The sequence below is a fragment of the Mesoplodon mirus genome (assembly GCF_964341445.2).
Source record: "Mesoplodon mirus genome assembly, chromosome: 18".
Lineage (NCBI taxonomy): Eukaryota > Metazoa > Chordata > Mammalia > Artiodactyla > Ziphiidae > Mesoplodon > Mesoplodon mirus.
The window spans coordinates 13,958,479-13,983,629 of record NC_138994.1 but is presented as its reverse complement, the minus strand read 5'-3'; the positions used below and the strand labels follow the sequence as shown (position 1 = coordinate 13,983,629).

At 44.5% G+C, this 25,151-nt stretch overlaps 1 protein-coding gene across 2 annotated transcripts in view; it reads left to right on the top strand.

Moving 5' to 3' along the window:
• Nucleotides 1–25,151, top strand: part of RPTOR (regulatory associated protein of MTOR complex 1) — a 339,786-nt gene that overhangs the window by 187,244 nt on the left and 127,391 nt on the right. For both annotated transcript variants that reach the window (XM_082603639.1, XM_082603638.1), the window contains exon 6: nucleotides 2,158–2,333. In XM_082603639.1, coding sequence (XP_082459765.1) covers nucleotides 2,158–2,333 — 176 coding nt within the window. The remainder of the gene's footprint in view (nucleotides 1–2,157; nucleotides 2,334–25,151) is intronic.

The window sequence follows — 25,151 nt, the reverse complement described above, 5'->3', positions numbered from 1 at the left end:
CTGTGAATTAGGAAATTTAGTTTCTAGTGGACTTACTTGGAATGAAGATGTTCCTGCATCGCCTCCCTGTCTCCTTGTGCCTCCTCTGCCTCGGGTACTTTGCAAGGCTCTGGGCCAAATGCTCGTGGACCATGAGGTTCAGCCCGAGGCAGACCTAACACAGAGTCACTGAGCAGATCACTACCTGACAGCCCCGCCTGGCTGTGTCGGGGCTACGGGAGCGCTGCCTCCGCAGAGGACAGGGCACAGACGTCCTGACATCAGCAGAAGTGCCCTTAACCCACTGAGCACCCCACGTGGCTGCCAGGGCATGGGAACCCGCCCCACCCCCGCCTCCCCCTGGGGGACTGTGTCTAAGGCCGACTTGGGAGAAAGGTGGCCTTGGTGTGACACACTGCTTCACTTCTGAGAGCCTGAGGCTGTAGAAGCTCAGTGACAGGCAACAGCAAAGATGGAAGGGCTGCAGCATTTGGGGGCTGTAGCCAGAGGACCTGCTCTTCGCTTCTCCGAAAGTAAATTTACTATGGAAGCAGATTATAGACAGAGAAGTTAAAACTAGTAACCCACACCAACATTTAAGAATATTGAATCTTGGTTTCACATAAATGACTGTTTCTTCCTAAATTGTTTCCTGTAATCATCACGTCTGTGCGCAGTTGTGGTAAGGCTTGCAAGAAGCATGTGCATTGGCTTCAGTCCCAGGCCACCTCTCCAATGCCCCTTTCAGCGTTGAAGACTGCACTCTGTTCCCCTCCCGGAGCCTGACCCATTGCCGATGTCATCCTCCCTCCTGGGCTGGGGAGGACGCACTTCCACAGAGCACGCGAGTCGAGACCACTTCCGGCAGCCTCCCCTGGCTCTGACACATCTGCAGCCTCTGCGTCTTTCCGCATGACTCAGGTCTGATAAGCCGCAGACCCACACGGCACCCAGACCCGACATCTTTCCTAGCGTGTTGTCACAGCAGACCTGGAAACTAATTTCCTGTGTGGAGCAGGTTGCTTCGCTGGTGCTATTTTAGATTGTAGAGCTGGAGCCAAGGAAAGGATTAAAAGTGATTCTGCCTTCCCTTTTCTCTGTGCTTTAAAAAACCCACTCTGCTGATGGTTGTACAATGTGAGTGTACCTATCGCCACTGACCATACAAATAAAATGGGTAAGATGGTAACTTTTATATTATGTATATTTTGCCACAATAAAAAAACCCCTTCCTCTAGAAATAGCAGTTTTTATTTTTATTTAGTATTAAGTAAACTAGAATTTGATTTGTATTCTGGATTTTCTATTCCTTCTATTAATAATCTGAAGAGGTTATTAATAGAAGTACAGCTTTTACTGCCTTCCATTTGAGAAGGTTTTATCAGCATTAATAATAACAACACTTTACATGTCGTAATCAATGTTAGGTATATATGAGTGAACACAGCTTTGTGTGTATTTAACTTACAAAGTTCACCCGAGGCTGCTGTTTGGAAAAGACCCTGCAGAGCACCCATGTTAGTGTCACAGGTGTGTGGTATAGATTCAGGAGGGTCCGGATGGGATGAGGGAGTGGAAAACGGCCCTCAGGTCAGGACCAGCTTCCCGTACTCATGACTAGGACTCGCCTGGTGACCGGCAGTTCACGTCATTTCTTGCAGTCTCTGTTTCCTCATTGTAGAAGATTTTTAAAATTGGAAAGAAAGCTTACCTCATGGGGATGTTGTAAAAAGCAAATGAAATAGCCAGTGTGAAAGAGGCACAATCATGCAGACATAGGGGATTATTAGTAAGAAGCAAAACCCGAGACACATAAACATTCTTTTCAAGTTGGGAAACAAACGAGCAGCCATCAGTGATTAAAATTATCCCTTCCTGCCCCATCTGCCCTCCTCAATGCCATCATCACCTGAAACCCCAGCACCTGGTCTTCATGGAGCCCTGCCCCCTGGCGTTTATAACCCAGGAGTCCTTAAGTAACAAGTGATTTGAGGCTGGAGCTTGTGGTCGTCTCCAGGAGAGGATCTGGCAGCTGGGCCTCTCTCTGGAGGACTTGGCCAGGAACCCCCAAGTTTTAAGCCTCGGTTGATGGGTCCTTTCCTTCATGTCACACTTCCGGCTCAGTCTCCAGTTGTACATGACAGTTAAGCTGCTCTCTTCCATCCTGTCCCCCTGCAGGTCGCTGCTATTAACCCAAACCACCCACTGGCCCAGATGCCTTTGCCCCCGTCCATGAAGAACTGCATTCAGCTGGCAGCCTGTGAGGCCAACGAGCTGCTGCCCATGATCCCCGACCTTCCGGCCGACCTATTCACATCATGCCTCACCACCCCCATCAAAATCGCCCTGCGCTGGTAAGTGGCGCCCACCTCGACTCCCAGCGACCCCCCTGGAGTTTGCTGCAGGGACCCAAGGCATCTACCTGGGTCTTTTGGACTAAGTTACAGGCGTGAGCTCAGGACCCCAGGTGGATGCTGGGGTTTTCCTCTTGGGGTTCAGGATGCGCTGTCCCCTGGGTCAGGTGCGTGCGTGGTTTCCAGGAGCACCCTCTCCATTTCGTGGCTGACTGTGGCTGTGCCCTCAGATAGTACCAAGGTGGGTCATGCTGGAAAGTGGACTTTCTTTTGAAAAAAGAAAAGCCTTCATTAGTTATAGAATTCTTTGCTTGAGTTGAAGTAGAATCTTTCAGTTTATTCTCAGCAGTAAAAAATAATAATAATAATGATTTTTTTTCCTACCGCCACTCTTTTGAGAAGTTGAGAGCTCTTGCGAATATGACTGAGGAAATGTGTGGAATATTCCAAGACAGTAGGACCTGCATTTAAGACCCTCCATCACTGGCAGGACTCACAGTGGAATGTGTGTGCTTCTTGTCTCCAAATCCACTTTTCTCCCCTAGACCGTCTTGCTCTCTTTTAATATCTACTTTTCCCTTTTATATTTTGCTGGAACCCATATACAGGAAGGTAAGTAGCTCTTGGTGAGGCACAGGCGGGACGGTGCAGCCGCGTGGGTTCACTGGACGCTGTGGAGGCGCCTTCCTCCGTTTCCTGCCGGGGTGTCCTAACAGTGCAGAGGCACAGGGTCCTGCTTCCTTCCCCACAGCCCTGGAGAAAGTGGGGAGACAAGCAAGGACTCTGGGGGCAACGACACAGTGCTCAATCCCTCGGGAGGCCCCTCGGGTGACTACAGCCTGGGCGGGGGGTCCTGTGGTTGCCTTGAGCTGCTGGTTGGATGAGAACTTGAACTTGCAGCTTCACCTCTGTAGCAGCATCAGGTTGACCCACGGCACCTGGGTGAGGGCATCCACCTCCCACCCCAGCCCTCCCAAATCCCAGATGTGGATCCCCCCCAGGGAGAGGCCTCTTCTAACATGCCTGATCCCTAAGGAGCTAGTGGAGGAGGTGTCCCCCAGCTGCCGAGCTCACCCCCCGACTCAGCCAACTCATACAGGGCCTGACCGGGGCCATTCCCCACTGCACCCCACAAAGCAGAGCACACGTGGCAAAAGCAGACTCCAAGGGAGAGAGCTGAGCTAGTCATCGTGCGAGGCAGGACTGTTGTCATCAAGCACAGTGCACGTGACGGGAGGTGAAGGGAGGAAGATGCTGGCTGGTAACAGAGTGAGACTACGACCTGGGGATGTTGAAAAGAACCACATAGAGATACAGGTGAGAGGACTATGGTGTTTGAAACGAAGGACACAGTGGACAGGATTCCTAGCGGGAGGGGTGGCTGCAGTCTGACTTAACATGTTGGGAGATTACAGCGAGGGGCTAGGCGCTGGGGAAGGTAGCAGGAGGAGAGAGACAGAAAACAGAAGAAAAGCAGGAGACACGGGGGAGATGGAAGCTCCCCCGTGGAGAGAGAAGGGGAACGTGGCAGAGCTGGAAATACCTGAAGGTGATGCGGACACATTCTTCAGAACTGGAGAAATCTCGAAGGATCTGAGAGGCTAAGGCTGATGGGAAGGGAGGAGAGTGGGGACCCAACCTCGGGGTGAGGCTGAGGCTGCACAGCAGCCACACCCACACTGCCTCTGAGCATCACTCCTTTCTTCGTGGCTGCGCTGCCCTTGACTGTAGGTCTTTTCGTTCTTTCATTTATAAGTGAGTTTTTCTGTTTAACTCTCTGTACTCTGTGATTGCTGTTAGAAAAGGTTTATGGTGCCATTTAATGTGACCTCAGGAAGATCTCTGATTCAGATGACTCAGGAAGTCGTTCATTTTATTCATCATCCAAGAAATAATTTACTAAATACCAACTGTGTACTTAAAGCCCATGGGTAAGCACTATAGGCGATACAAAGAAGCATATTGTCCTGAAAATTTTACGGTCTCGTTGAGGAGACAAGATGTGACCTGAAAATTCATTATCTAAATGGGTACTTCATGCCAGGCAAAGAAATCTGAACATTTTGGGCAATGCATGAGCAAGGACTAAATAGATCTGTGGCACCAAGGGCTATTTGTGTTTCCAGAGAACAGAGACATCCCTAAGGGCCAAGGGGATCAGGGAGGGCTTCTCGGAGGAGAGGAAAGTTGAGTCGGGGTCTGGGCAGACAGTGGGATTTGAAGGGGAGCAGAGAGCACCACAGGCAGGTGGCCCCCAGCGCAAGAAACCATCCCTGAGGAGCGAGAGTGGGTCAGTAGAGAGAGGACATTGTCCAGAGGGGTGAGGTGAGGTCGGAGTGTGGGCCGGCATCAAAGGGTGGGCCGCCTTGATGTTGGGCCAAGGACCTTGGCTCCTCCTAGGACTGGTGGGGGAAGGTGTTTATATGGAGAAATGACTTAAGAATAGTGTTTAAAGAAGATAATCCATGTAAGGATGGGGAGACCTTGGTCAAATGAGGCCTTTATCACAGCAGTGAGATCAGGATCCAAACTAAAGCAGGAAGGTGGAAATGGCCGTAGACCCTCGGCAGGAGGGCCCACAGACACACCCCAGAATCTGCGGTGCAACAGGCCTCATTCCCACTCATTTTCCTGCCCCTCCCTGTGGATTTCCTGCCCTTACTGCACCTGTGCACCCAGACTCCGGAACTGACGGTGCACACCAGCTGTGCTCTGGGACCCTGGGCTCGGTGCTGCATCTGAGGGGGCTGTGAGTGGAGGGGTGGACTGGCGAGGGAAGAAGCAGGAAGAGCACAGACGGGGCCTCCTGCCCATGCCACTCCACACTCTGCTGCCAGCGCAGCGAGTTTATCTGTTTCTCCCCCATGTCTCCGGCCCTGTCGTCCTCCACCAGGGGTCAGAAGGACGTGGCGTCCCTTCACTGGCAGCTGTGGGTCCCTGCCCTCAGGTCAGGGGTCAGGCAGTAGGCTTTCACTCCACCATGATGCGATGCATTGTCTTGGTACCTACCTGAAATCCTTTTTGGAGTTAATATATAATTAAATTTTTAAAAAATAAGCATTTAGTAGGAAGCACAGTGAAAAATCAAACTAATGCAGTTACCAGAGAATGGACTTTGAGGTCAGTACATCACGATTGTGGATGATGGTCGTCAGATAAGCACTGCCTGGAATGATTAAGCAGAGTCCCAGGTGGGTGGATCTTTTACAATTAACCACTTTCTGCATACTGAGGGATCGAAATTAGATCGAACATAACATTTCACTGAGTGTCCTTAGCCTGTGAATGGCAGTAGACCATATTCATGGAAAGAATTGTCAAGGGAATTCTGTACTTCTTTGTAACAGCTGAGTTAAAAAAAAAAAGACACCAGCCTTTTTATACATGAAGAAAGGAGACAGTTTGCCAGATAGTATTAATACTTATATTTTTAGGGTTAAGTTTTTTTTTTTTTTTTTTTTTTTTTTTTTTTTCGGTATGCGGGCCTCTCACTGCTGTGGCCTCTCCCGCTGCGGAGCACAGGCTCCGGACGCGCAGGCCCAGCGGCCATGGCTCACGGGCCCAGCCGCTCCGCGGCACATGGGATCCTCCCAGACCGGGGCACGAACCCGCATCCCCTGCATCGGCAGGCGGACTCTCAACCACTGCGCCACCAGGGAGGCCCCAAGTTTTTTTTTTAATTTAAAAGTCAGTTTAATATTTTCCAGTGAAAAATGGGATATACATTCTTTGTAGAAAATTTACTAAAAAGTAAAAAGGAGGAAAAAATTGTCCCAAGATTTTACCATCATTACCACAGTTAGTGTTAACTTTTTGGTTAAAAAGTCAGTCTTTTTTTCTGTGTATGTACATGTTTGCATTGATGTAATTAGACTAAATTTACAATTTCATATACTTAAACCTTAGCATAACAAACTTATTTATCCTTGACTATTAGAAACTCTTAGTAAATGTTATTTGTAGTGATTGCATAATATTTCACTGTACTGATGTTCTGTGTTATTCAACCAAGTATAGGGCTTTAGGTTTTATTATTCAGGTAAGCTCAGAGTAGCTCTAGAATAGGGGTCCATGGGCTTTTTCTGTGAAGGGTCAGATAGTAAATAGTTTAGGCTTTGTGAGCCCGAGGATCCCAGCTTTGTTGTCATAGCATGAAAGAGCCATAGAAAGTATGTAAACAAATGAGCATGACTGTATTCCAATAAAACTTTATTTACAAAAGCAGGCAATGGGCTACATTTGGCCTGGGAACCATAGTTTGCCATCCCCTGCTTTCGAGAATGGAGCCAGGCTTTTACCTTCAAATGACTGCTGCACTTACCTGTTGGTCAGTGAACCCGAACAATAAATAACCTAGGAAAAACCTTTGCTCGGGAAGGTTCCTGTATAACTAAGAGGATGGTTTTAACAAAACTGCAGTCATGTAAGGCACAGTTGCTAAAGAAAGTTATATACCTTGTAAACAGAATACAGCCTTACGTTATATGTACAAAATATGTGTACATATATTTGCTGGCAAGTATGCTTATAAATCTTATTTGATGATGAAGTAGTTGTTGGAAGACATAATTCTCTGATTTTTGTTTCATTTTTGCCTCAATCTTATTTTGAGAAACTGATAATTTTAGTAATTCTGAAGTGAGCAATTACATTACTCTTCCTGTAAGTGATTTCCTTACTCACCATATACATCAATATAGGATAAGAATCCAAAATATGTTTTTTTCCTTAGGCTGTTTTCTACTTAGTAGATTGAGTGGCAGAATACCATCTTAAATTTATTATGGATATATTTGTGTGCTACTGAAATTATAACTCAGTGGTACTTAATTTGCTGTGGGACTTGCTATAAAATAGATTGATGCCCATTGCATTGTGTGTCATGCAGTTGTATTGTCTGTTAATGAAAATGGCAGGCATCATTTTGGATTGAATAGAGGTCAAGAAACATGTTTCCTTCCTTTCAATTAAATTGAGTAATTTCAAGGAGTTTAAATGTTAATGGCATAGTATTACCGAAAATTTGCCAGCACAGGAAGCCTTGTCTTCATCTTTTCCCAGAGAGAGAGGCAGCTGCACAGACACCCCGCCCTGCAGCTGCACTGTGAGACCCTGCATTGTCCATCCGGCTGGGCCCCGCGCTGTGTCCTGCTTGTCTCACTGCAGACGCTTGCTTTGCATTTTGTGACCCTTCTGGCATTTGCTTTGTGTTTTGTCTTGAAGACTCAACCAAGAATCAGTCAGAATTACTTTTGGAAACATAAATTCTTGCTGGTGTTTGATACTAGGGTTAACCATTTATTCTCTGTACAGTTTTCTAAAATACAACTTCTCTGCTAGAGAGCAAACTTTCTGCCTACGCATTTAATCAGTGCTTTCTGTTTTGTGATCTTTTTCAGTTTCTTGTAAAAACTGAATTAAAATGAAGTATCTTATGTTTGAAGGCAGGCGATCTAGACACATTAGTGAATGAAATTGTCTTACCAGTTTACTTTGTAGTAATGTCACACTTTGCGTCATAAACCTTGGTGGTAGTAAACTTAATTTGGGATTTATTTAAACGGTTTTCTTATCTGGAGGCCCTCACAATGTGGCCATAACTGTTATCTGGTCCTGCTCCGTAAACCCCAGGACAGTTTCAGGTAATTTCCAGTCTTTCAGGTTATGTAATTTGTCATGTGCTCACTCTGAGGAAACTATTTTTTCTCCCCAAACTAGACGATGTACTCTCAGTGTTCCTGTCTCTGACATACACGCAATTGAGATGAATATCATAATGTATTGTAATAGAGCTCCTTTAAAAAAAAGTTGACATGCGGAAACCTGATTTATGCTGCTAAGAAATGAACTGAACCAGACAGAATGGCACAGGCTGCTGACTCCCTCCCCTGAGCCCAGTCCTTGGGCTGCCATAGGGGAGTAAGATTGATGGGTCCTACAGTGAGTCCACTCAGCGAGTCAGAAATGGTGTGGAGCCCTTGGGGATGGTTGAGACTGTTGGGGTGGGGAGTGGAACAGGTGAGGACCAGAAGGTGCAGCTGAGGGAAGGCCAAGGGTGGACCCTCTGGTGTGCACATTACTCTTTCCATCATTGCCCTGGACAGTGCAGCTTGCCTTGCTGTATCTGGAGCTTGGAAGGAAGGAAGGAAGGAAGGGAGGGAGGGAGGGAGGGAGGGAGGGAGGAGGGAAAGAAGGAGGGCAAGTAGGAAAGAAAGAAGGTGTACCACCTCTCCTTTGTAGAAAAAGCTACACCTGTAAAAATCAGAAGCACTATACCACAGAAAAATAATTGAGTGAGGATAAACATACCCAAAGTGATAAGAGAGAATATTGGAAATAGGAAGAAGAAATAAGAAAGATTAGTTGGAGGTATGAATCATGAAAAATACAATTGACGGGGCTTCCCTGGTGGCTCAGTGGTTGAGAGTCCGCCTGCCGATGCAGGGGACACGGGTTCGTGCCCCAGTCCGGGAAGATCCCACATGCCGTGGAGCAGCTGGGCCCGTGAGCCATGGCCACTGAGCCTGCGCGTCCGGAGCCTGTGCTCCGCAACGGGAGAGGCCACAGCAGTGAGAGGCCTACGTACTGCAAAAAAAAAAGTCCAATTGACGAAGTAAAGAATTTACGAGGTGGATTGAAAGGCAGCATTATGGGTATAACCAAAGGGCAAATTAGAGAGCTGGAAGGCTGGGTTGATTAATTCCCACCAAAGAGGTAGAGATGGAAAGAATGAGAGACCAGAAAGATAGAATTAAAGTTTGAATATCTGAGATATTGATCATGAAAAATAAGTCTAGGTTTAGGCCTCACTATGTTAGAGGTACCCACCAAAAGAATGAAAATAGAATATATTATGTTCACAGGAGGAGAGAGGATTTCTTCTCTCCAAAAGAAGGTAGAAAAAGAAACAAGAAAAGCATGGTAAATAGAAAATGTGAAATAAGATGGCTGAAATAAGTTTTGAAATGTAAGTGATTATCTAATTGTTAGTGAGTTGAATTCACCTCTCAAAGGACAGTGATTCTCATGTTGGATAAAAATCATCATGATATAGCATGTATCACAGGATACATGTTTAAAACAAAATATTTGAAAGGTTGAAAATCAAAGGATGAAAGAGGAGAAATATGGAAACCAAAAGAAGGCTGGAGTGACAATTTTAATATGCATCAAAGAAAAATCTGAGATTAAAAAATATTGAAAGGATAAAGAAAACTTTTATTGTGGTAAGAAGAGCAAACGATCAAGAAGATACACTGATCATGGCTCTCTATGCATCAAACAATATGGCCTTGAAATATGTAAGATGGGAACCAAAAGGACTGTGGGTAGAAACGGATACACCAGGAACATAGGTACTGAGACCAAAAAACTTTTACATAAAAAGTAAGAAAAATAGTTTAGATTTTAATAGCAGGACTAATTAGCTAGGTCTAATGTAGGCATATAGGACCATGTACCAAACAAGCACAGAATACACATTACTTTTGAGCATAGGTGGACCATTCACAGCAAACAAACAGAAAAAACTGTGAACCAGGTTCCAAAGGAAGCATTAATAATCCCAAAGAATTGATACCATATAAACTCTATTCTCAGACCACCATACAATAGAGCTGGAGCTCAGTAACGAAAGGGTAGCTTTTAAAATGTCTGAAAACTAAAAATCTTACTCTTAAAAAATGAAGTCCTTAAAGAGGAAATACTTTTAAAAAATTATGAAATACTCAAAGCTGAGTAACAGTGAGAGCACAGCTTTTCATGTCTGTGGGATGTAGCTAAAGCAGAAAACAAAGATTAAAAAATAAAAGAAAAATCAAATGTTCACCTTAAGGAGCCTGGGGGAAAATGCAGTAAGCAAAAAGGAATATGAAGAAAGGCAGTCCTGAAGATGAAGGCAGCCCTGAGCTGTTCATAGTGTCTCCACATCCAGAGCACCTCTGGGTAGTTTCTCCAGAATTCTCCCAGCAAGGAGGAGCAGCCCTAGGGCTCTACCACTCTTTATATAAATTCTGGACCAGCACTCTCATCCTCAGCTCCTCCTTCAAGTGAGTCCGGTACCTCAGTTTTCATTCTTTCTGAGATTCTGCATTATGAGGGTGCTTACTTCTTTTTGGCTTTTTCCCTTTGAGGTTTAAGGCTTCCATTCTCTCTCTGCTTAGTCACCACAACTTGCCCAACTCTTAACTGGTTGAAATTTTAAATTATGGTAATAAAAGTAGCTCAATCTTGTTGAGCATTATGCTGTGCCATTACATGAATTAACCCATTCAGCCCCTGCAGGAAGCCTGTGTAGCATGGCCTGCCTTCAGCCCTGCTTTCAGGAGGAGGGGATTGAGGCTGCATGGTCGTGACTGGTAGAGCCAGGATTCAAACCCTGTCCTGACCCCAGCGCTGACACTTGAGACTGTCTGTGTGATGATTGGCTTCTCCCATTTGCTGTATTTTCTCCCTGGTACTCTTTGTCCGTGTCTTACTCTTTTTCTTCCTCTTTGGAGGGAGTTGAGATCCATGTGCATGTTTAATCCAGCATATTTAAGTGGAGTCACGGGCATTTACTTAACTTGGTAAAGGCTGTACAGGGCTTTTCAGCAATATGCTTAGTGGAGAAACTTGAGATGTCCTCCCTTTGACATTGGGAATAAAGCAAGGGTTCTCTCTGGCGCTACTTCAGTATTAGAAGTCCTGGTCATCAGTAAGACAAGATACAGTATTTGTAATTATCTCTGTGCATTATGGATCATCTTTCATATTTCATTGATTCTAGGATGTACATTTTCACATCTGAACATATCTGAGATCCAGTACCATCTTTTGATAAATAATGTGCCTGTTTAGTTGGCAGCACTTTTTCTTTCTTAGTGTACATAGGAATGCTTAGAAAAGCCCACGTCAAGGTGTGTGCTATAACCTTTCTCATGGCACTGTTTGTGAAATAACTGACTCAGGGTTTATCACTAGGGATCATGGGTAAAATATCATGTTTGCAAGAGGTAAAGTTACTGAACTCGGTTACACGTACCAAAAATAATCTCAAAATTGTAATGGTGTTTATAGATTTTAATTAGGAAAGTCTAAAATTTATGGTCTAAGCTTTCTCTGTAAGACCAGAAAAAGAGAAGCACATCAAACCCTAAGTATGTAGAAGAGAGGAATAAGAAAACAGCAAAAATAAATGAAATAGAAAATGCACCAGAGAAATATACAAAACCCATGAAAATAGATGATAGTTTTTGAAAAGTTCAATAAAATTTTTAAACTCTAGCTAGAATGGTCAAGAAAAACAGAAAGAAGATATAAATCGACTATTTCAGAAATGAGGGAGCATCACCACAGATCCAACAGACATTAAAAGGATAGTAAGGGAATCCTTTTAAGTATGAAGGACTTGGTGCCAATAAATTCTATGTCTTAGGTGAACTGGATGAATTTCGTGAAAGACAGAATACTAAACCTGACACAAAAAGAAAAAGAAAATATGGATAGTTTATATTTCATAAAGAAGCTGAATTCCCTAGTTAAAAGCCTCACAAAGAAAACTCCAAGCCCAGATATCTTTGCTAATGAATTCTAGCAAACATTTAAGAAAGAAATAATACCAACACTTACACAAACTCTTTCAGAAAATAGAGGAAGGGGGAACATTTCCCATCCCATTCTAATAGGCTAACTTTATCTTAAAAATCAAAGTCAGACAAAGACTCTGCAAGGGGGTGGGGGAAGCTACAGGTCAAGATCTCTCATGAACACCAGTATAAAAATTATTTGTTTTTCTTTATTTTATTTGTTTAAAACAATTAAAAAAAAAATTTGGGCTGTGCCGCACAATATGCAGGATGTTAGCTCCCCGACCAGGGGTCAAACCTGCTCCGCCTGCAGTGGAAGCACAGAGTCTTAACCACTGGACCACCAGGGAAGTTCCAACAGGTATAAAAATTCTTAACAAAATGTTAGCAAATGAAGCCCAACCATATAGAGAGACGATAAAGTATTATGATCAAGTAAGGCTTATCTTAGGAATGCAAGGCTTAATGTGAAAATCAATCAGTGTAATTCATTGCATTAGCAGAATAAAGGGGAAAACTTATATGATTATTTTAATAGATGCATAAAAAGAATATGACAAAATGCAGCACGGTTTTTTGACAAACTGATTCAGCAAACTGTAAATAGAAGAGAACATTCTCAAGCTCATAAAAGGCATCTAAGAAAAACTTACAGCTAACATTATAGTTGAAATGGTGAAAGACACTTTCCCCAGAAGACTGGAAACGAGGCAAAGATGTTCATTCTCACCATTCCTTTCAACATTGTACTGGAAGTCATAGTCAGTGCAATAAGCTAGAAAAGAATAAAATGACATGCAGACTGGCAAAGAAGTAAAAATCTCTTCACAGACAACATGATTATCGACATAGAAAATCATGAGAAGTCTACGAAAAAGTCACTGGAACTAATGCATTTTAGCAAGGTTCCAAGATATAAGATCAATACCCCCAAATCAGCTACATTTCTATAAAGTAAAAACTAATAGTTGGAAATTGAAAATTTTAAAAAATATATACTATTAGCTATGGCATCAAAATTCTGGAATACTTGGGAGTGAATGTAACAAAATATATGCAAGATCTGTGCACAAAAACTATGAAACATTGCAGAGAGAAAGACCTAAATAAGTGGAGAATTATACTGTGCTTATGGAGTAGAATACTCAATATTTTAAAACTTTTAATCTACCCAGGTTGATCTATAGATGCAGTGCAATATCCCAGTCAAAATGACACCTTTTTTTTTTTTTGGAAATTGATGTTGATTTTACAGTTTATATAGAAATGCAAAGAGTCTAGCCAAAACAATTTTGAAAAACAGGCATGTGGTTCATTTCAAGATTTAATGTATACATATAGCTGATTCACTTTGTTATACAGCAGCAACTAACACAACAATGTAAAGCAATTATACTCCAATAAAGATGTTAAAAAAAAAGAAAGAAAGAAATGTGTGTGAACAAACAATTCATGAAACGGGAACTTGAAGTGGCTATTAAAATTTTGGGGAAAAAAAAAGATTTAATGTAAAGCTACAGTAATCAAGACTGTGGTATTGGTATAAGGATAGCCATGTAGATTAATGGAACAGAGTATGGAGTATGGAGCAGAATTAGACCCCCACATATATGATCAATTGATTTTGGACAGAGGTACCAGATAATTCAGTGGAGAAGGGACTGTCTTTTCAACAAATGGTGCTGGAACAACTGGCTATCCATTTGGGAAAAAAATAAAATCAACACCCCAGCCCTTATTTTACACTAAGCAGAAAAATTAATTTCTGATCTTCTATATATAAAAGACAAAACTATAAAACTTATAGATGAAAACATAGGAGAAAATGTTCATGATTTCTTACATGTAACATAAATAGCACAAATCATTAAAAATTGATATATTGAGGTTCATCAAAATAAAAACATTTGTTCTTTGATAGGTACTGTTAAGAAAATAAAAAGACAAGCCACAAACTAGTTGAAAAGATTTACAATACATGTATCTGAGAATATATAAAGAACTGTATCTAGAATATATAAAGAACTGTAAAAACTCAATCATAAGAAGACAACCCAAACTTTAAATAAATGGCCAAATGATTGGAATAGACGCTTGACAAAAAGAGAGGAAGAACCGACAGACCCACGAAAGGTGCTCGTGTGTTGGCCAGAATGTGGAGTAACTGGAACGCTCATACATTGCTATGGGGATGAAAATAGTACAGCCACTTTAGAAAATAGTTTAGCCATTTTTAATAACTTTAAATATACACATAGCATACAACTCACTTATTCTCCTATGTATTTACCCAGGAGGAATGAAAACATGTGTCCACACTAAAATGTGCAATGAATGGTCATAGCTGTGTTCATGGTGTCCAAAACCTGGAAACAATCCAGAGAGATGTTCATCCATGGGTGAATGGACCAAATTTGGGGACATACACTTAGTCTGTTACTGCTTACCAATAAAAATGAACAAGCTATCGATATAACATGAATGAGTCACTGCTTGAAAGAAGATAAACACAAAACAGTACATAGTTTATCATTTTGTGAAGTTCTTAGAGTGAACTACAGCAAGAGAAAGCAGATCTGGGCTTGCTGGAGCCAGATACAGGGATGAGATGGACAGCGCTTCTGGGGGGTGGAAATGTCCTGTGTGGGAACTGTGGTGGTTGGTTGCACAGACATAACACATTTGTCAAATACTTCAAATTATAATCTGAAATGGGTGCATTTTATTGTATGCAAATTGTACCTCATTAAAGTTGATTTAAATGTTTTAAAATGCATAATATTGGGTGAAAAAATAATCCTTTTTTGTAAACTAAACGCAAAAAATATAGTATAAACAAGTTTGCACATATACTTGAAATACGGAAGGGCATACATTAAATAGATGTGAGTGCCTATGGGGTATTGAGACAGGCTGGGGATGTAGGAAAGAAAACGGCAAAACAAAAGAGAAGGCTCACCCACGATGATGATGTGTTCCACTAACTCGGGACTGTGAACAGCCTTCTGGACACCTAACATCTTAGAAAGTCACATATATGAAACGGACTAGACAGACCACCCTTTGCAAGATACCAGGATTTTAAAATCATGTCTCCTTTTATTTCTTTTAAATATCAGGTGTCAGTATTGTCCCAAGGCTCAATGTAATCAATAATGGTAAAAAGCTAAGAAATATAATGTTTACAGAGTTACTGTCTAAATATTGACCAATTTGACCAAATTTTAGGCACATAGGGCCTTTTGAAAACCATCTTATTTCCCTGAGAAAAAGTATTAAGTGAATTTTTTTTAAAGGGCAGGTTACCTTTTTATTATTGTTCACGTTTGGGTTTATTTATCTTCTAGTAATTTGCTGTTGGCTCATATTCTCCCTTCTCCTCCAGTGTTTACCTAACAAGAGTACGTGGAATGTATTATCTCAAACGGATCTCACTAGGCAGTTCAGTGAGTCCAAGAGTCTTTGGTGAGAGTTTGAACGAATCAGTATGTAATGTGTGTGGAAGACTCTAGGGGAGCAAGCGTGAACAGAATATTCTTTTAACATAACAGGAGTGTTCAGAAGAGAAAAAAGATTATATGCAGTTCAGCTCACAGTGGGACTCTTACAGCCACCGAGTTATTAATATAGTTACAGGAAGTCAACTTCGGGTGAAATGATGCTTATAAAATTGTGTTCTGCCCCCGCCGGCCAGCCTCCCTCCCTCCCGGTCCGCCTCATGATCGTCGGCCAATGGAAGCAAAGTCGTTTGTCCTCTGCTGTTTTGATACCATCATCACTATGTTCCAAATTAGTTTTAATCCCTGTTTGAAATCATAAGTGCAGAGCAACTGATTATATCACTTTTTATAAAACAATTACCTGTTAACTATTTATTTGCTTATTTGTATCTTCTCCTTAAACTTCTGGGCATTTTAACGGTACTTTGACTTCTTATCTGATTTGTGTGCCTTCAGAGACTGTTAATGTATACAGCTGCATACTTGACAGCACACTTTCATGACCCTTATGGACATAAAAAAGCAATCCTTTGATTGGTGCTGAACTAGGCGGCGTATTGCATGAACCAATTTCATTCTCTTTTTACTTTTGCTGAGATGGAATTGATGGTTCCTCTTAAATAACATCACGTTTTGAATACTAGAAGAGTGTGACCAGGTAAAACCCATGCAGATGGTAGAATAGTGACCCCATCAGCATCTAAAATAGTGTAAATTAAGCCACGAGATGTCAGCCTCTTCTTTGTTTTTGTTTGTTTGTTTGTTTTTGTTTTTGGTACGTGGGCCTCTCACTGTTGTGGCCTCTCCCATTGCGGAGCACAGGCTCCGGACGCACAGGCTCAGCAGCCATGGCTCACGGGCCCAGCCGCTCCGCGGCATGTGGGATCTTCCTGGACCGGGGCACGAACCCGTGTCCCCTGCATCGGCAGGCGGACTCTCAACCACTGCGCCACCAGGAAAGCCCTTCTTTGTTTTTTTTTACTTGTTTATTTTACACACTTTATTCTGAGCGTTTAAACTGGATGCAGAGGCCATGTTAAGGCACTGAGACTGGGCGTTAAACCTTGTTCTAGTGTTAACTGTTGTCACCATGGTCATCAGAACAGCTTGTTTGCTTATCCTGAGATGGAATGGACTTGTGAAATAACTTCTTTTGAATATGTGTTCTGTTCTGTTCAGTCAGCCTTATTATAAGTACTAAAATTATAAAGATCTGTGAGACAGAGTCTGCTAAAGAGACACTTTTTTATCAATGCTGCTCTTGGGGATGGAGAAGAGGATGAGGAGATTCCTCTGCTCGCCGTGGAGGCAGCCAGCATCTTGCTGGGGGGGTCATTGGTCCTGACCTCCTGTGACAAGTAAAGTCTGGCTCAAGAGAGGAGGAAGAGGCACCTGAGCAGTCACCGCCGGGCCATGTCTGGGTGATGGCAGAGCGTCCGGTGTGGCAGGGGCCCTGAGGACAGAGGGGAGGCAGGTGACCATGAAGTGGGAAGAGGGTGGAGCCGTGGATGTGCAGCTTGAAGGTGGGCTGTTCCGTAGGACCTTGTTCCAGGGGTATGGTGCTGGGTCTGGGGTCCCGTCTCCAGAGCCAGTGAGATGGGTTGATCTCTCCCCTCCAGGAGTGTGACGGCTGATTCAGGAGACGTGTACGTGGATTAGTAATAGAGTGACTCGGGTGCTGCTCGAAATGGGCACACGGAGACGTAGACCCACACCCGACAGGGCAGCTTCCCCGGGTGGGCGAGACCTGGAGGCGGCCATAGCAGTGGCCCTCTGGTGGGCTTGGGTGAGCTCAGGACACCTGGGTGCTCCCAGCTGGCCTCTCCCCAGCCCCACCCACCGCCTCAGTGGAGGGCAGCAGGATTTGTGGATGTGACTCATAAAGGCGTTTCAGGGCCTTCTGATAACCCCCTCCTACTAAAAAAAAAAACAAAAACAAAAACAAAAAGGAAGACCGAGGTAAACAAATGGGACTGGAATGGAGAGGTGGCTTTCCAGGTGGAGGAGATCTGAGGGCCTGGAGGGAAGGAAGAGGCGGGAGCTGGACTCTGTTGGGTGGGGCAGGCGGGTTCTTTGCTGTCTGGTGGAGGGTCTGTGGTTGTTGTCACTTTGTTTTGAGCACGGCACGTGAGGCTTGAACAGGTGCATGAGATGAGAGGAAAGCTCATCCCAGGGGAGTTGTTTCACTGGGGTCCATCACCATGGTTTGGATGCAGTTGAGGTTACTCATAGAGAATGTAAGCCGAAAGGAGGGCCAAGAACACAGCACCAGGTTCTGCGAGTCCTAATGTAGGAAGGAAGTTGGCCAGAGGGAGTTATCGGAGGGGCAGAGCGGAGAGGGCAGCCAGACCCCCACATCCCTCTGAGGACCCTTCAGGGTTGAGGATTGGGAGAGGCCTTGAAGTTGACAGTTAGGAAGTCCTCAGTCACCTCGGGCAGTTCTAGAGCCACTGAAGTGGCAGCCAGAAGGCACGGGGCTACCCTGAGAAAGGGGAGGCAACACAGGCATAAACTATATTAAGGAAGTGAGTGGTAAAGGGGCAGAGGACCAGTTGCTCTTTTGAGGGGAAAATGGAAGACTTAAGGAAAGAGGTTGTTGGCTTTAAGTTAGTTGCTTTTTTTAGTGTTCTTGTTTTTAATAGGCAAACATTTGTAGACTGGAAGGTAGGTATCTTTTAGAGAGGAAGCAATTGAGTCGGGCTGAGGCTGCCCCCTTCCTAGCAGAGGGGTTCATCTGCTTCTTGAAGCCATGAGGGCAGGTTTGGAAGAATCTCAATGGAGGGTACAGTCCCAGGGTCACTGACGTGACACCTAAACCAGAGCCCAGGAGTACAAGTAGGTAAAGTCAGCGAGCACGACTCAGTGAACACCCTCGTGGTGTGATTTCCAAGCTTCCTGCCTGGCTTGGGAGTCCAAGGACAGATTGTGTATCAGACATTGTAAGGAGAACACAATTTACATTTAAAAGATAATTGGAAGATCAACCTGAATTCACTCATTTGCTGCCAGAATACCAGGAATTGGCTCGGTTTCTCAGCAGAGCTCCTCCTCACCCCCGCCCCCTGGGAACTGTTTTTCTGGTGGATTCAATACCGTGAGAGTATGGAGAAGCCAATAGAATGTCTGGGCTTCCTTCCCTGCACCTGACCTGGTGTTGCCAGGCTCTGGTCTGCAGAGGAAACTTGCTTTGGCCTGGTGCCTCTGCTTGTTCCCCGCACAGTCCTCAGACCAGCAATGTTATCATCATGTCCACCTGCCTCTAAGTTAATGGGCACAGACTCATGGTTCATAAAGCAGCTGGAATATCTGGTACTTATCGGGGTACTTAATTGACAAATGTCTTACAAGAATTAAAATCATGTCGGTGCTATTAATGTTCAGAAACGTATTTGGGTGTTTTCTTTTCCTTGAGTATAAGTGGAGACATGAGTGCAGAAAAGCATGTAGGGAGAGCTTAGGTGTTAGAAGGGACAGGAGAGGATGGGGATGGGGGGTACAAAGTCAGTCCAACCTCAAATATGAGACCTAAAAAGCAGGGAGATTTAAATTCTGAGGAAGACAACTGCATAGACTGAAGCCCGAGACTAGACTTGGGCGGCTGGCATGCCAGCCATGGTCCAGGCAGGAAGGAGAGACTTGGCTATAGTATTCCTGCAAGGCTGTTGGCCTTTGTTAATGAGCACAGGTTGGACCAAAACTGGACCTGAGATGTGCACACTTCTCATTTGTTTGATGTTTAAGCTACTTCTCTGTTGCCTCTATTTTACCTGTTAGACAGGGATGTGCAGGCACTTCCGTCAGTTCTCTCCTGAGCCAATGGCTGGACCACTCACCCTACCTGCTGGCTCCCACTCCACCTGTGGCCTCCCCCGCACAGCTGGGGGAGTCTCTCTTTATAGGCTTTCATCTTACTACTTGTTCCCTCTTTTCTTCCTGCTTTCACTGCTTGCGTTTGAGACGATGCATTGAATTGTCTAGAGGAGCACAGTGGTACATCATTTTTGAGTTTGGGTCCGATGGCCTTAGCCCCCGTGGGAATGTTGTGGCACATGGCTGCAGAGGTGCGCTCTCACACTTGGCCACGTAACTGGCTGGGTAGTTTCAGAACCTTCTGAACCTCAGCTCTCTCCCCTGAAGTAGGAATAATATTAGCAAATGAAGAAACTGTCTGGACACAGAGGTACTTCATAAATGACATTGTCCCTATCTTAATCTTCCTGGAATCCCTGGAGATGCTGCTGGGTGGACCAGCAGGTGGAGGAGTCATGGTTCGGCTCACGGCTTCTGCCCTAAAACACCAAACCTGTTGCCTCTTTTCCATGTCGTGTTCTTCCCAGGAGTCATTTAGGAGTTCAACCTGGAAACTGAGTCAGAGAATGCGAATTTTTTTAACAGGAAGAACTTCCCACGTTTAAAACACCTGGGGCTTATTACAGAGACTCCTTGTGGCTGTTTTGTTTGTTTGTTTGTTTGTTTTGCTGTGCACGGGCCTCTCACTGTTGTGGCCCCTCCCGTCGCAGAGCACAGGCTCCGGACGAGCAGGCTCAGCGGCCATGGCTCACAGGCCTAGCCGCTCTGTGGCACGTGGGATCTTCCCGGACCGGGGCACGAACCCGTGTCCCCTGCATCGGCAGGCAGACTCTCAACCACTGTGCCACCAGGGAAACCCCTTGTGGCTGTTTTTAAGCATGGGTTTTGCCGTGCTATTGTCAGGCGGGAGGTGAGCTGCAGCTGAGAAGCGCCTGTTCTCTCCGGGGTTGGAGTGCGGCCTCACGCGCGATGGGAGCCTGGTGACAGAATCTGAACTGACCAGGCATGCACAACACTGAATTCACTGCTGACTGAATTTCTAAGCCAGCCTCCGGCTCTCAGGAGTCTCCTTGCAGGGAGAAGTCTACTGGATACATAGGAAAGAAGAGAAATGAACGTCTGCGTTATTCCAGTAAAGTGTCTGTAACTCGCTGGAGGGGTTTGTTTGTATCTTTTGATCACGGAAGGAGCGTGACACTGCACAGCTCATCTTGGTCTCCCATCCTGCTTCAAATTCCTTCCAGCTGATTGTCTTCTCTCACTTGTATCTGGAGAAGAATCAGGGCTTGGCTTGGGGCCACCAGACGTGCCGGGACTTCAGAGTTCTGCAGTGACATCAGCTTCAGTCCCCTGTAATAGGGACTGACTGATTCTAAAATGATCCACGCAGGTCACTGTGTAGCTCACGAGCACTGCTGCTCTCAGCGTATCATGGGCTTATGTTTTTAAATAGGGTCAGCTCTTTTGAAGTTGTCACTTGAATGGTTAAGTGGTATGGAATTTGGTGCTGCAGCGCCTGCCCTCCTCATTCACTGGGGCAGGGGTGGCCTCGGTTCGCCTGTATTTCCTCCATCCTTGTGCACACAGGCATGAATTGACCCCCAGAGCGAACTTTTGGATGTAGAGGAAAGATTGGGGGTCAAGGACATAGCTTCTTAATACAGAAAGGGCACATCAGGCAGCAAGAAAAATATAATAAGAATAAATACGGTGGAAGATTGTAATTTAAGTGGTGTTTGGCTCTTTAGTTTAAAAGAATCACTTAATTTTTTTTTTTTTTTTTTTTTTTTTTGTGGTACGCGGGCCTCTCACTGTTGTGGCCTCTCCCATTGCGGAGCACAGGCTCCGGACGCACAGGCTCAGCGGCCATGGCTCACGGGCCCAGCCACTCTGCGGCATGTGGGATCTTCCTGGACCGGGGCACGAACCCATGTCCCCTGCATCGGCAGGCAGACTCTCAACCACTGCGCCACCAGGGAAGCCCAGAATCACTTAATTTTTACATAAATTTAACTTTCTGGGTCTGCCACGAGGCCATCCTATATCCTAGACAAGGACAGATGAGGGCCCAGCTGCTGTGTGTGAGAGTAAACAGGTGTGTTTACTGGGAAACACTCCCTTCAGCCATTTGGCCCTGTTTTCCCGTTATACTAGAAAACCTCGGTTCCCAGGGGACAGCAGCCTCCGCCACCACCTCTCAACCATTCCTCAGCACTGCCAGCACATGAAGACGCCTACTGAATCAGAACTGTGCAGCAGGGCTCACAGGGGGGTTCCTTGGGTGAGAGGATTGGGGTTCTGTGTGTCCCGTGTGAAATTCTTGTTTTCTGTGGCCGCCCCTTCCTGACTGCCGGCTCTCTCCAGGCGGTTTGTATGTGTTCACTCCTCAGCTTTGTCAGTAGGCAGCGTAAACACAGTCCTTGTTTTCAGTTTATCAGGTAAAATTACACCTTAAGATTTGAATCAGACTGAGGAGGCTGGAGCATGTGAGGCTGTCCTGGACAAGCTGGATTCTAACTTCTTTATCAGGTGAATTCCATGGAAACAGGGTCCAGAAAGTTTGGAAGAACTCCATGGAAGCTTGTTGTGTGTTCTGCGTCTCTCCTGTGGTTGGGGGTCGTGAGTGTCACTTCTGTGGAAGAGAGCTGCACTTTTAGGAGAGAGTGTTGGTTTTCTGCTTTTGCAGATAAGTGCAGGGGCTTTGCTGTCAGGACCGACTCTTAATGACCACGGAGATGAGCTGGGCTGGGAGGGGCTGGGAAGCCCCTCTTTACATCTTGACATTCTTCAAAAACAGAAACAAACTGCTCAAGTTTTGAGAAATTAGATCTTTTCCTGGAGTGTTTTCCTGACGTTGACTCATCAACGTAGGAACATCTGCTTTGACCTCTCTTTCTCTTTCTCTCTGTTTACTTTTCATTGCAGGACAGTTTTCAGCCATTCTAACAAAACAGTCAAGAGAATAATAAAACAAACCCCCTTGTACTCATAACCCAAATCTTACATTTGTTACTTGCTCTATCATTTTCTTCTTATGGCTATTTTTAGTAAATTACAGAAATTATGATATTTACCCTCCAATACTTAAATATGCATTTTCTAAAAGACATTTTCCTTATGACAATTGTTTTGACCTTTTAACCTCTTCTGAACCAAAATGACAGCACCCTTGCAGAGTTAGCACGGTTCCCTTGAAAGTTCTTTCTGCTTTCACTGGGCAGGTACTTAAGGGACCCCTGGGATGTCTTCCAGGCTCTGGCCCTGGGAACAAGACAGACTCATTCCGACCATCATTCAGCTGCTTGCCTCTGAAGGAACGAGGTCAGCTGAGACAGCTGGCCCCTGAACCTCATTTGTGTCTTGTCCTGGTTACTGGTCTAGAAGCTCCTGAGGAGAGTGAGCCATTCTGTACGTTTGAAAGTGGTAGCTATTTAAAGATTGTAAATTACAAAAGTCTCTTTTTCTACTTTTTTTTCCCCTAATAATATACATGGCATACTTCTTAATTTAGTTACAAATACCAGATGATTGGCACACTGTTTCATGTGGGGTTTTTTGTTTGTTTCTTTGGTTTTTTTTTTGTTTTTTGAGGTACGCGGGCCTCTCCCTGCTGTGGCCTCTCCCGTTGCGGAGCACAGGCTCCAGACACGCAGGCTCAGCGGCCATGGCTCACGGGCCTAGCCGCTCAGCAGCATGTGGGATCTTCCCGGACCGGGGCACGAACCCGTGTCCCCCGCATCGGCAGGCGGACTCTCAACCACTGCGCCACCAGGGAAACCCCTCTTTTGTTTGTTTTTAACCTGCTACATTAAATGAAATGTCACGGAATTTGCTTGTCTTATTTTAATAGTGTATTGCCACTTTGAGCTGTTTCCCAAAATTCCTTTAAAAGCCTGACATCTCTGGCAATGTGCTTCATGTTCAGAAGGACTTGGTTAAAATAGTCTGATCTGTGAAGCTTCCGCGGCATCTCCATCCATGGAGACCTCAGTGTCGGCCCATAAGAAGGACTTGGCCACACTCAGTACAGCCTCTGCTCAGAACGCAGCTACCCGAGGACTCCAGAAAGTGAGCGGCACCTTGGGGACTGAAATCAGACCGTGAATAACACTCATAATGGGGATCAGTTCTGCGTGTCTTTTCCTGCCCTGTGTCTCTCAGCTCTGACCCAGGTGCAGGCTAGACCTGCACAGGGAGTGCTGAGAGCAAGACTGCTGGGGAAGCCCCTCTTTCTCACTGGAGGGGAGGGTCACCTGCATGTGGGAGAGAGTGGAGGGCACAACCCCTCCACAAAGTACCAACCTGGAGCTCAATTCGGGAACTCTCCGAATCTCTTTGTTCAAGATTCTTTTTAGAGCTCAGTCTCCAGCCTCCTTCCCTCCTGAGGTCAGAGGCTGGAGGTCAGCATGGGGCTGAAAGTTCCCTGCTGTTAGCCAGTGTCGGTCTTTCTGGTGACCAGCCCCCACCCTGAGTCACCTCATCAGCATAAACTCAGGTGTGGTTACAAGGGGCTCCAGAAAGGAGGCAGCATATGCTTTGTATCCTCAATGAAATTACAGAAAAATGGTCTCTGAAAAAAAATGAATAAATACTGAGATTGACAAAACAGTATATCAAGATGAAAAGAGAACTAGCAAAGAGAAAGTTTAAGAAATCAAATTTAATTCTGAAGTTTGTGACCTTAAAATTGGTCAGGAGTACAGGAAACAGCAGTAAAAACTAATGAGAAACAAGAAAAATAAAACAATGAAGATTCAACATATAGATTATTATCCTTGAAATATGGAATAAAACAAATGGTAATAAAATAGTATGTAAGCATAGGCCATATTTCAACAAGTATTGATATAAGCTTTCTCATTCTCTTCATAAAGTTACCATGATTGAGGTACCAAGTCTGACAAATGCAGTGTGTATACACACAGACACACACAAACACACAGAGGCACACACATGCATACACAGACACACACTGCAGATGAGTTCAAAATGAAATATTAGCACTTAGAATCCTGCCATATAGTAAGAGAAGAATAAACTTTGGCCAAGTGAGATTCATTCCAGGACTGTTTTGATGACTTTCTGTTAGGCTGCCTATCAATATAAGGCATCATCTTAATAAGTGAGAGAAGAATAGTTATTTGATAAAATTTTAAATGAATTTTAATAAAAACTTATAATAAAAATAGAAGAATACTTCCTTTACATAAGAGAAACCTAAACTAGCAGCTATCGTCATGCACTAATGCTAAGTGACTACAAATCAATACCATAAAAGTACAGGCTACCTCTGGGGAGGGGGCGGGAGCAGACACCATGGCGGGGACACATGGGGCCTTTTAGATTTTGTGATGTGCTATTTCTTAATCTGTGTGGTGCTTATATTTACTTTATTGTTCCTTAAACTCACATCTGTATCTTATATACTCTTCATATATGGTATACTTCACAATAATTTCCTTTAAATTGTTACCCTTTTTATATATTAAAAATAGCCAGTAAGGAAATGTTGGGAAGGAGAGTAAATCTGATTCACAGTAGCAGCAGTAACAATGACAAAACACAAACAAGGGGCTTCCCTGGTGGCACAGTGGTTAAGAATCTGCCTGCCAATGTAGGAGACATGGGTTCGAGCCCTAATCTGGGAAGATCCCACATGCCGCAGAGCAACGAAGCCCATGCGCCACAACTACTGAGCCTGCGCTCTAGAGCCCGCGAGCCACAACTGCTGAGCCCGTGTGCCACAACTGTGGAAGCCCGCGCACCTAGAGCCCGTGCTCCACAACGAGAAAAGCCACCACAATGAGAAGCCCAAGCACCACAACGAAGAGTAGCCCCCATTCGCCGCAACCAGAAAAAAGCCCGCGTGCAGCAACAAAGACCCAACACAGCCAAAAAAAAAAACAAACAAACATAAACAAGCTAAGAGTGTATTGGACGTA